We start from the raw sequence: 12,312 nt of genomic DNA, 5'->3' as shown, positions 1-12,312 counted from the left end.
ATTGTCAATGGTGAAGAGAGCATAAGCCTTATCTTACCTAAAAGTTTCTATCCCTTCCCAAAAGAGTAGCAAAATTAAAGCAGCAAAACTAGAAGGTTTGAACTTTACCAATTTTTCTTTCCCTATCAATCCCCAAGGTTGACTGCTTTTGCAGTAAGAAAGAGAGGGTACTCCTGAACATCTTCAGTACCTTCAAGAGGAGTTTTCCCTTAAATACTCCTGGTCTCTCGCTCCTCTATCCCTCTTGTACACAACAGTGAAGTAGAATCACCGATGAGTTTTAAGTTTGGGAGAGAAGTTAGGCTGTTTTCCCCTCTGAGAGCCTCCCTGCCCAAAACAGGACAACACATATTGTGTGTGCTCTGCTTCATCAAGGAGGAAAGTTTAAGGCTCCATTCAAAGTGAGTAAGTCTGCCTACTTCCAGGGCGCAGTACTAGGGAACCTACTGTTCTAGTATTGCTTTTATCAGCAGTAACAATAGTTATCATTTATTTAGCTTTTCCACATGCCAGGTATTGATTTGAGCACACTTCATCCATTAAGTTAATCCTCACAACTACTCAATGAAGTACAAGTTAATTTCCACTTTAATAAATGAAGAAATGGAGGCACAGAAACTTGCCCAAGGTCACACAAATAACTAATGGCACAGTTGGGGCTAGAACCTAATGTTATGACTCACAGCCCATGTTCTTATAGACAGTATGACATAATGTTTATAAATCTCACATTTTGGTCTTCATTTGCCTAACTCCTCTCTAAAAAATTGGTTTTGAACTTGGGAAAGTTCAAACCCATTATCTGTAAGAACTGTGACATAAATAAGTAAAGGGGAAATAACAGAGGAAAAATCCACATATTCAATGATCAATTATCCATCCATAACAAAACCAAGAACAACAAAAAAAAAAAACAAATGCAAAACTATAGACAGCCAAATTAGTTGTCTCAAACTCCATCTTCTAAAACTCGTAGTATCATAACTCATCATACTTCATTCTCACAATACTTAAATAAACCAATGATTCTTGGATTAGACAACTCCCTTTGAGAATATGATTAAAGCTACAAACCCTGTCCCTAGAAAACCAAACTTGGTAAACCTGAAAAATAAAGAATGGGAGAACCAAGAACTCAAATGGGGAACTAGAATGCACGGATGTGTGTAGGAGAGATGTTAGGTGCAAAGATGAGACAGGTAAGCTGGGACCAGACCATTCAGAGTCCTGTAGGCCAGGATAAGAAATCTGGACTTGTGAGTATAATGGGAAGCCACAGGAAGGCTGGATAATTGAAAGGAGAGAGGATGTTTAAGAAATATTGTACACAGGGTGCTATGGAAACACAGGTGTACTAAATAAAGGAATGAATGCCTCCATGAATTTCTAAAAATCTTCAATTCCTCTCTTCTCTCACAATCCATCTACTTTGATTTCTTGAGAGAATACTAATAAGCTTGGTTGTCTGGTTTTTCCAGCCCATATATTAGGAATAACAGAAATGAAGAAGGACAATATAAGACACAAATTGAAAGCCACAAAAAAAAAAAATATGGCTGATACCAGTCTCGCAGAAGTGCTGGCCATGTGTTGGAGAGACCTTTATATCATTAAGAGGAATATAAATTTATATTGCCTTTTGAAGGGCAATTTATCAGTACACATGAAAATTTTAAATGTTCTTATCCTTTGACCCAACATATGCTTACTAGAAATTCTATTATCACTCCCACAGGGTCTGAGGAGATCTGTTCAAGAACGTTTACTGAAGCAGTATTTGTTATAATAAAAAACAGAGGGAAAATCTCAGATGCATATTAATATAAAAGGAGTTATATAAACTGTTGTACATCTATATCATAAAGCCAACAAAAAGAATGAAGTTTATCTGTATACATGTATCAATATGGAAATATGGGGAAAATAAATTTAGATTTTTTTAGATGTATTCTTTTTTCAGATCATGTAACATAAAGCATAAACTTAAATCTTTTTGGTACTATGACTAAAAGTTATAAATTAAGGACGAAAAATTTAAATAACTTAGAAAGATTCAATCTAAAATGTTAATTATGGGGCAGCCCGGGTGGCTCAGCGGTTTGGTGCCACCTTCAGCCCAGGGTCTGATCCTGAAGACCTGGGATCAAGTCCCATGTCAGGCTCCCTGCATGGAGCCTGCTTCTCCCTCTGCTTGTGTCTCTGCCTCTCTCTCTGTGTCTCTCATGAATAAATAAATAAAAATCTTTAAAAAGTAATAATAATAAAATAAATTATGTTAAAAAATCAAAACCAGTCAGTTTTATTAAATACCATTTTTAAAAAGCTGTCTTCCATTAGGAATATTTCACTTAGTTATTCCTTCACAATACCACGTAAAAGAGCTATCATTATAATAAGCCTTATGTTCCCTAAATACTTGTGGGAAAAAAAAAAGAGGACAGTTCCAAGAACTTACACTTGTAATTTCATCCTTACAAAATGCTATGGCTTCAGGTTGCTTGCTTGGCGGAAAAGCTGCTTCAAAGGCATCTTTTGCTGCAGATGCAGCTGGTGTGTAAGTATCACACTGAGCCATTAGCCAATAGCCCATTAAACTTTTTAAATAAGGAGCCAAGTGTTTCTTCACTTTAAGAATAAGTTTTTCAAAAGCCTGCTGTGTGGCTTCTCGAACCCGGCGATCATGATCCTATTGAAAATATAAAATGATTTAAAATAGCTCTACCCCATAAGAATACAAATACAGACATTTCTGAATATGATATGATGACCCATTAATAAGAATCCACTGATATGCAGAGCTAAACTAAATTTAGTAAGTTCAAAAATTGTGAAAAAGTTCATTTTTTCTTTTTCCCTTCTTGCAATGAGATAAAAACTCTTTAAGATAGAGTTTTCAAGGTTAGGCCTTGAATATTGGGCAATTCACTCTCATTCTTCCGCAGCAAATATCCAAAGAAATTAAACTGTTCAATTTTACTCTAACTAGAAAGTATCTAGGTAATTCTCCAGTAATTACCTAATTTCTGAAAAAAGATTCTCAATATACCTTAAAAACATGATTCAATCTGCATAACAATACTGACATAACATTTTATCATCCTCACCAAAAGCAATCATATAAATTTAATAGTCCTCATGACTTCAAAACCTGTACAAAAACAAACTACTATAAGTTTTTAATACTTACAAGTGAAATTTTGCAGAAAATTCTTGGCCAGTATGGAAGAACTCCTTTTACAATTTCTGTGTCTCTCTCTGTACACATGGTTCCAAATTCCTGCATAGCCTAAAATAAATTAGTGATATTACTAAGAATCAACAGTCATACTATTGGCTATTGATTATATTTATTCTGTTCTAAAATCTTAGCCTATTTCACGTAAAGGGAGAATACGCTGCTTCTGTTTATGCCTTACAGGACTAACTTGAAAAGTTCCATCACAGCATACTATAATAGAAACTTTTCTGTTTTTTAAAAAATAAAACGTATACAAAAATAAAATAAAGTGTGTACAAACAAAAAATTCAATTTAATATTATAGGGTCAAAATTACATTCCCTACTGGGAAAAACTGTAGTCAGAATTCCAAAGTGGTTCAAATAAGTGCAGAACAACAAACTAATTTATAAGCCAGAAGATAAAAGATAAGACTAAGCTTAAGTCTATGTATCAGAAAAAAGTACAATAGTAAAAGAACTTATTAGTGATAAATGATTGCTTATTTTTCTTTACATAAAATATACTAATGACATTTCGCTCTAACAAAAGAATTTTCTTGATCATTTTTACGGAAAACATAAAACTTGCTTTTAATTTTGTGGTGACATCTTTCTTGGAAAGTTTCCGCAGCACCATTCGGAAATCAGAATCTACAAGACTGTCAATTTCTTCAGCTCCTTGAATAGCAGGAACATAGCCTAAGTCACTCTGAGATGTTCCAAAACCAATAAATCCAGGAACTGTTCCCTGTTCTTTGGCAAGCAGTTCTGCAGCTCGGCCACTGTTTGAAGGCTGATAAGAAAGTTGGGGGAAAAAAAGTCAGAAAGAGTTCAAAATTTAACTTTGACTTGTCTTTGACAATTCTGAGGAACAAGCTTTATTTGAGAACTTTTTATTTTCCAGCCTAAGATTTCACCTACTGAAATGTTCCCATCACAAAGAACCTATCAATAATGATCCTAGGAGTTATTTCCTGGTCTGCTAAACATCAGAACAATGTTTGTTAAATTGGATACAATCTATTAGCAGCTCATGATATCAACTTAATGGGTCATAACAGCCTTTCCAAAAAAAATTTAAAAAAAAACAGAATAAAACTTTAAAACTCAGAATGCATCACATATGGTAAGAATAAGTACTATTCTGGGACGCCTGGGTAGTTTTGTGGTTGAGCGTCTGCCTTCAGCTCAGGGGGTGTGATCCTGGGGTCCTGGGATAGAGTCCTGCATTGGGTTCATTACAAAGAGCCTGCTTCTCTCTCTGTGTCTCTCATGAATAAATAAAATCTTAAAAAAAAAAAAAAAGAAGTACTATTTTATAAAATTTTTATTTCCAAATTTGTATAAAGAGTATAAGAGTATAAAGAGTATATGATATAAAATTAATTCATACATGAATTACATCTTTTCATTCAACCATTCAACAAGTATTTATTAAACCACCACCATGGTACAAGTCTAATAATAGCTCTTTCTAAAACTAAGAGTTCCTTTAGAACAGACACACTTATTTCCACATATCCAAAATTATCTTAACTTCTTTCAGCTCTAATGATACATATTACATTACTATGGACATAAAGTCAATACAATGGTCAGGATATAAGATACACTCTTTTGAACCAAGGTCAGTAGTATGTTAGATGGATACTCAATATAGTAGCTTTCTAGTGCAAAAAGTTAAGGGGTTGGTTGTGAAAAAAAAAAATTAAACTATTGAAAGAAAGTTAACACACTCATTGCCATCTAACAGAAAAATACCTCTGGGACGCCTGGGTTGCTGTCAGTTAAACCTCTGACTGTTGGTTTTGGCCTACATCATGATCTCAGAGTTATGAGATCAAGCCCTATGTGGGACTCCACATCTAGTTCCGGGTCTGCTTGAGAGTCTCTCTCTCCCTCCGCCCTTCCCCCTGCTCCTGAGCCTTCTCTCTCTAAAGCAAATAAATAAAATCTTAAAAAAAAAAAAAAGCCTTACTTCAATGTCCAGGATGACATTACTAATCCTTTAAAAATAAGCTAATTAATTAATTCACCTGTTTCTGATTTCTTTCTAAGAGTGGTTGAAAGGGTTTCCCAAATGTATGATTCAATTTGCTCCTATCTAGCAAAACTGTGTTTGGGAAACTATTTTGTTAAGAAATAATTTGTACTACTTTCTAAACTGAAATGAGTGACCAGAAATGAAAATGATAACCTGAATTACATTTTTTCCCCAAAATGGTAGCATTTAAGACTAATTTCAAAAAAGGTCCTGTATTTTGGAACTGTATTAAAATGAACTAACATTATTCAGTTCACCCTTTTCAATACTGGTACATGAATTAACAGCTACAAAGGAAGTTAGTGAATTGTAATACAATTCACTGAAAACTAAATATGATGACATTAGGACATCAGAATTTTATCTATAACGTCGTTTATAAACTTTTATTATAAAACAGAATGAAATAGTATAAAAAATTAATTAATGCTAAAAGCTAAAGGAGCCAAGGGGCACTTGGGTAGCTCGGTCAGTCAAGCATCCCTCCATGCTGGGCATGGAGTGTTTAAAAAAAAAAAAAAAAAAAAAAAAAAAAGCTAAAGGAGCCAAGGCTGAATTCTGAACTGACCCGAAACAGCGGACTGATGGTGATAATTACATGTAGAAGAAAAAGTATCAGATTTCCAACTTCTATTTTAAAATAACAAATTATTTTATACTAACTGTATCTTTTATTCAATGTCTACTCTGAGTTTAAAATAGTTACTGTTTCTTAGTATTTCCTCTACTGTATGTTAAATGCTTATACACACAGTTCAAAAATTAAGAACCTTGATTCTATCTGGCAGCTAATTTTCTTATGCTACTACTTCATTCTTTTGTGCCTGTTTTCTAGAGGTATTAAAGGTGGCAATCCTGAGTTTACAGTTTAAAGATCAAACTCAGGAAGACTTACAAGATCCTTCCCCACCTGGTCTTAGCTTTTCCCAGGCTTATCTCCTGACACTTTTCTTTCCTGTCACAGCTCCTACTCTCCTCTCCCAATTTTGCTACCATCATTTATGTTCTAGTCCCAAAGTGAATTCACAGTTCTCTGAATATGTTGTCTTTCAATATCTGATCTTTGTGTAATCTTTTCTCTCCACCCAAAAACCTTTTCTTCCTGTTCATTTGCCTGAAAAACTCCTATTCATCCTTCTAAACAGTTATTTTCAATGCTTGCCTCCCTCAGGTCAATTACCATCTTTTTCTGTTCCTCCATTTTCTTTCTACTCATACCTATATCATAATTCTTAAATATATTATAATCATTTGCTTACTTACATATCTATCATCACACTAACAGTTCGAGAATAACACATCTCTTTGAACACACGGCATTCAGTTTCAAAGTCTTACATTGAATGAAAGACTGCCACGCTGAAGTTCAAATCTCAACAATGAAATTTCCTGGCTACATGAGCTTAGGTAAATTAATTTCTCTAAGCCTCAGTACCATCATCTTTAAAATGAGAAAAAGGTAATTAAGCCATTACTTGGGTTGTCAAAATTAAAGGTAAAATTTTAAACCATTGAAACTGATTCAAGCAAGAATCATCAAAGGATGCTAAAACCATTAGGTAAAAGTTTGTGAAAGAACAAATTATTTCCAGTCTCAAATACCACTCCCCATGTTATCTGTTAATAGCTGATAGAAAAAGACAACTTTACAATGGACATCACCTTAACCAAGTGATTAAATAACACCAATAATGGGAGAAACATCATGTATATTCTGATGCATTGACAATGATACATCTATGAAGCATTTCTTTTTTTTTTTTTAATTTTTATTTATTTATAATAGTCACATAGAGAGAGAGAGAGAGGCAGAGACACAGGCAGAGGGAGAAGCAGGCTCCATGCACCGGGAGCCCGATGTGGGATTCCATCCCGGGTTTCCAGGATCGCGCCCTGGGCCAAAGGCAGGCGCCAAACCACTGCGCCACCCAGGGATCCCTCTATGAAGCATTTCTATCAGAAGCTGTGTAACTTGAATTTCTAACCATAAGGAACAATAGGACAATTCTCAATTAAGGAAAACAATTAGCCTAGACTTTTCCAAATTGTCCCTGTCATAAAACAAGTGCCCTCAAAAGAAAAACGAAAGGAAGAAAGAAAGGAAGAAAGAAAGAAAGCAAGCAAGCCCCACAGGAAAACTACTGAGAGCTAAATGGTTAAATGAATGGAATCACTCAATCCTTGATTGGATCTTAGGTGTTTTTAAACATGCTGTATCTAAAAATAAGTTAAAGAGAACCTTATTGAGATGACTACAGAAATCTAAATACATTGTTATGTATTAGTAGTAGTGGTATTATACTTAAGTTAAATTTTCTAGGATGTTTAACTGCTCATGATTATGAAGAAGAATGGCATTTGTTTAGAATATCATGTTGAAGTACTTAGGAGTTAAGTGTCATGATATATGCACCTAATTCTCATATGGTTCAGCAAAATGCATATATTTAAAGAAAACAAATGTGACCAAATATTAACAATTGATGAGTATCGGTTAAGAACATATGGCTTGTCAGTCTAATATTTTTGCAACTTTTACTCATATTTGAAATATTTTGAAAAATAAAACAAGAAAATCAGTTAAATAAAAAAAATTAAATTAAATGAGAATGCAAGTAGACTGCTTAACACAGTACCAGCACAAGGCGAGTTACTATTATTACTGTTGGTACTATCTGTTAATGACAAATTAAGCGACTAATCTAAGAAATCGTTATACTGGTTTCACTAGAATTTGACCAGAAGCGGAGAAAAATGCACTCCCACAAAACTGGACTGTGCAGTAACAAACCTGGTACCATAAAAATATACCATTATAACATCCCTAAATCAAAGGTTTAATCCACTTTTGAGTCTTCTTTAAAGAAGTGTTTAGACGGGGGGATCCCTGGGTGGCTCAGTGGTTTAGCACCTGCCTTTGGCCCAGGGCCTGACCCAGGATCGAGTCCCGGGTCAGGCTCCCAGCATGGAGCCCGCTTCTCTCTCTGCCTGTGTCTCTGCCTCTCTCTCTCTCTCTCTCTCTCTCTGTGTCTCTGTCTCTTATGAATAAATAAATAAAATCTAAAAAAAAAAAAAAAGAAATGTTTAGAGGCCCCTGGAGGCTCAGTCGGTTAAGCGCGTGCCTTTGGCTCCTGCCGTGACCTGGGGCTCCAGAATGGGGCCCAGCATTGTGGGCTCCCTGGCTCAGTGGGGAAGCCCTCTCCTGCTGCTCCCTGTCTGTGGTCTCTCTCTCTCTCTCTCAAATAAAATAAAATAAAATAAAAAATAAAATAAAATAAAATAAAATAAAATAAATAAAATAAATAAAATAAAATAAAATAAAATAAAATAAAATAAAATATGTATTTAGTGGGTTTCTACTATATGCTAGTCCTTGTTGTAGGCACCTAGGACAACAACAGCTTTCATTAAAAAACCAAAAACAAAAACCAAAAACACCTGCCTTCGTAATACTCACATCCCAGGGAAGCAAGACCGCAAATGAAGGGAGACAGCAAATTACACGGCGTGTGAAAAAATCGTTACGTGCACAGGAGTAAAACAAAGCAGGAAAGGAGCACAGGAAGCGGGAGGAGGGCTACAATTTAAAATAGGGCGATCAAGACAGACCTTACTGGGGTGTCTACCTGGCAAAACTGGCAGCCACCTGAACAAAAGAGCGTCGGGGAGCCTGCCAGGCAAGGTCAAGGCTCCGTGAGCAGGTTAGGTCCGTGTGGCTGGACTGAGACAGCCAGGAGGAAGCTGAAGATGGTGCCAGAGACGGGAAGGGGCCGGAGCCTGACCACATGCCATGTACACACACCATCGTCAGGGATCTGGCCTCTACCACGAGCAATCCTGGGGAGCCCCAGCAGGTTTCTGAGCAAAAGAGTGACATGATCCGAGATGTCCTGCACACCAGGGTCACTGTAAGTGCTTCCTACCCAACTCCCTGGTTCCCCAGTCCCATCCACCACCACCGCCGCCCCCCCCCCCCCACCCCCAGCCCCGACCAGGTAACCTTCCAGTTGAAGCGGATACTGAACCATCTCTTAATGGAACCCGCGAGGCGTGTGCCCGGCTGCAGACAGCTCCGGCCGGGAGCACCTCACCTCTCACAAACCCCCCATCTGCTCAGACACGACCCAGCCCGTCCGCGGGGACGCGCACACAACAGAGAGGTCACACTCCACACGCAAACACACGCCTCCCGGCAGCCGCGCTCCGCACGCCCTCCGGACGCGCGCGTGGTGCAGCCAGCCGCTGCGAGGCCGGAGCCCCCCGGTCGGCGAGGCCCTCCGCACTCACCCTCAGGTTCCCCTTGGTCCGCTGCTTGTTCTTCCCGCCCATGGTCGCGGTGTCAGCCGCACTCCCGGCCCGCAGCCCCGTCGTTGACACCGCCGGGCCACAACTTCCGGTCCCCGGCGCCGGAACTGGGCCGACTAGAGCGACTTCCCAGGCCCTCCCCTTCCGCCGCCCACCCCGCCCTCCCGCCGCCCCACTTCCGCTCCCGCCTCCCGCCGGGGCCTGCGCCAGCCGCCGCCGGAAACGTCACAGCTAGAGCCACGCCCTTCTGAGTGACGTCATCCGTGCCCAGTAAGAGGCCAAGGGGGTGCGCCGATCCCGCGTTCCGGGAGTGAGGTCTGTTCCCGTCTTAGCGGGTAGGAGCTTTTTCACATAAGGGTAGCGGAAGCATGGCGTGGTAGTGGAAACAGGAGATGTTTGACCTAAAGTGCAATCATGAGCATCACCTGGGAGTTTATTAGAAATGCAGAGGGGACCCTGGGTGGCACAGGTGGTTAAACCACTGGACTCTTGGTTTCAGCTCAGGCCCTGATCTGGGTCATGGAATTGAGCCCCGCCTCTGGCTCTGTGCTTCATATTCTCTCACCTTCTCCCTCTACCCCTCCCACTCCTTCTCTCTCAAGTAGGTAAATAAATCTTAAATTAAAAAAAAAAAAATAGCAGACTGTCAGGTCCATCTCAGGACTACTGAAGCAGGTTTTGCATTTTTTTAAAAGTAGGCTCCATGCCGAGCCTGGCTGGAGCCCAGCTAGGGGCCTGAACCTACGACCCTGCGATCAGGATCTGAGCTGAGATCAGTGGGGGAAAGTTTAACTGACTGGGCTACCCAGGCGCCCCAGATTTCTGCAATTTTAACAAGATTCCCAGGTGGTGTTGAAATTTGAGAAGTGGTGCTCTAGGCGATATTCTCTAAATCCTTCCTTCCTTCCTTCCTTCTTTTTCTTTTTTTAAAAGACTTTATTTATTTGACAGAGCACAAGCAGGAGGTGCATCAGGCAAAGGGAGAAGCAGGCTCCCAGCTGAGCCAGGAGCCCAATACCGAACTCAACTCCAGGACCCTGGGATCATGACCTGAGCCAAAGGCAGATACTTAACCAACTGAGCCACCCAGGCACCCAATCCCCCCTCCTCTTCATGTCAAAAGTGTTAAGGGTAGCTTTTAGAAAAGTCTAATAAAATCTGACATGTACAGATCTTGGACTAAGCGACTCTGATTCTCAATGACGCTAGAAAAACATAATCACACGTTGCTGGTTATTGCATCTCATGTCCACACACTCACCCCTTTATACTCAACTTGATCATTCTAAAACTCTGCAAACTATTTCTCCTTTATTCAGCTGGCTTCCTGTTAGGCGCCATCCACAGTGGGGACTAGAAGTGACTTGCTCCATTCTGTTAGCATCATCCTAGCAGCGTTAATTCCTTTAGGTGGCAGTCGGTTTCACTCTTCATTGCTTTTTCAATAATCAGTCACCTTTATTGTGCACCTCAGGGGTACCAGTAACAGCAGCCAGGTAGGAACATCCTCCTCAGATGTCTGATTCCTAGCTCCATGGGTCACCTCTACTGAGCTCTGCTCTGAATATAGCTTATTCTTTAGACTGCAATTCAGAGTCAAGTAAATATTTCACATGATTTTGGCATAAAAATAAATCTAAATTTTTAAAAACTCTCCCTAAAAAACAAAAGCAAAATGAAACAAATACACCTATACATCTACAAAGTTAATGGCTTTGTAATACAAAGAAGAATTATTTCAGTGGACTTCAGAGCACCTTCACTTGACTATATATCTCTGTGGAATATATCATATGAACAAAAAGAACTTCAAAAATTTGTAAGCTATTTTTTAAAAGATTTTATTTATTTATTCATGACACACACACACACAGAAAGAGAGAGAGAGAGAGAGACAGGCAGAGGGGAAGCAGGCTCCACACAGGGAGCCTGACTTGGAACTCGATCCCAGGTCTCCATGATCTCACCCTGGGCTGAAGGTGGTGCTAAACCACTGCGCCACCAGGGCTGCCCTGTAAGTTATTTTTAATAAGTATAATAGCATAATAATATCAGTACTATTATTCTGAAATCAAATCAAATAAGTAATTATTATAAAGGTACATGGAATTTTGAGAGGTGATGAAAATATTCTGTATCTTGATTGAGGTAATAGTTACAACTGTATGCATTTGTCAAAACTCATAGCAGTCTACATGAAAAAGGATGAGTTTTCATCTAAATTCATATTCAACTTAAAAGCCAAATATGTAATCATATTAATGCCATTAGGAACCAAGAGATACAAATATAAAATGAAAAAGGTTTAAAATAGTGGTGCCTGGCTTGCTCAGTTGGTAGAGTATGCCAGTCTTGATCCTGGTGTTGTGAGCTCAAGCCCCATATTGGGTGTAGAGCTTACTTAAAAAAAAAAAAAAAAAGCTTCAAAATAAAATTTGTAAATTTGAAATAGAAAAATTAGTATGAACTCATTATATGCATGTGTATTTGTATGTTTTTTTCAAGCTTTGTCTCCTGAAAAGGTCTAGAAATAATGGCAAACCTAGTAGCAATGAGCGCTATTAAAGAACAATGACAATCAACAATCAACAAGATTTAGAATATAAGAAAGTCTATAAGACAAGCAATCAGTTTCATAAATAAATGGCAGAAGGGAGAGGAGAAGAGGAAAGAGAAGAAGAGAAAGGGAACAGATTGAAAGAGATTAACAAGACATACCAACCAAATGCAAGTGTGGCTCTTGT

At 38.6% G+C, this 12,312-nt stretch overlaps 1 protein-coding gene across 1 annotated transcript in view; it reads right to left on the bottom strand.

The window, feature by feature from the left end:
- The window catches only part of LTN1 (listerin E3 ubiquitin protein ligase 1), a 64,315-nt gene extending 54,652 nt beyond the window's left edge, over positions 1-9,663 (bottom strand). The window contains exons 1-4 of the mRNA XM_041735070.1: positions 9,551-9,663; positions 3,809-4,012; positions 3,188-3,286; positions 2,456-2,686 (exon numbers count right to left, since the gene is read on the bottom strand). Coding sequence (XP_041591004.1) covers positions 2,456-2,686; positions 3,188-3,286; positions 3,809-4,012; positions 9,551-9,592 — 576 coding nt within the window. The 5' untranslated portion in view covers positions 9,593-9,663. The remainder of the gene's footprint in view (positions 1-2,455; positions 2,687-3,187; positions 3,287-3,808; positions 4,013-9,550) is intronic.
- Between the last annotated feature and the right edge of the window lie 2,649 nt (positions 9,664-12,312).

This window comes from Vulpes lagopus, chromosome 20 (assembly GCF_018345385.1).
Source record: "Vulpes lagopus strain Blue_001 chromosome 20, ASM1834538v1, whole genome shotgun sequence".
NCBI classification, from domain to species: Eukaryota; Metazoa; Chordata; class Mammalia; order Carnivora; family Canidae; genus Vulpes; species Vulpes lagopus.
The sequence above is the reverse complement of the archived record's forward strand: the minus strand, read 5'-3'. Positions and strand labels throughout refer to the sequence as shown.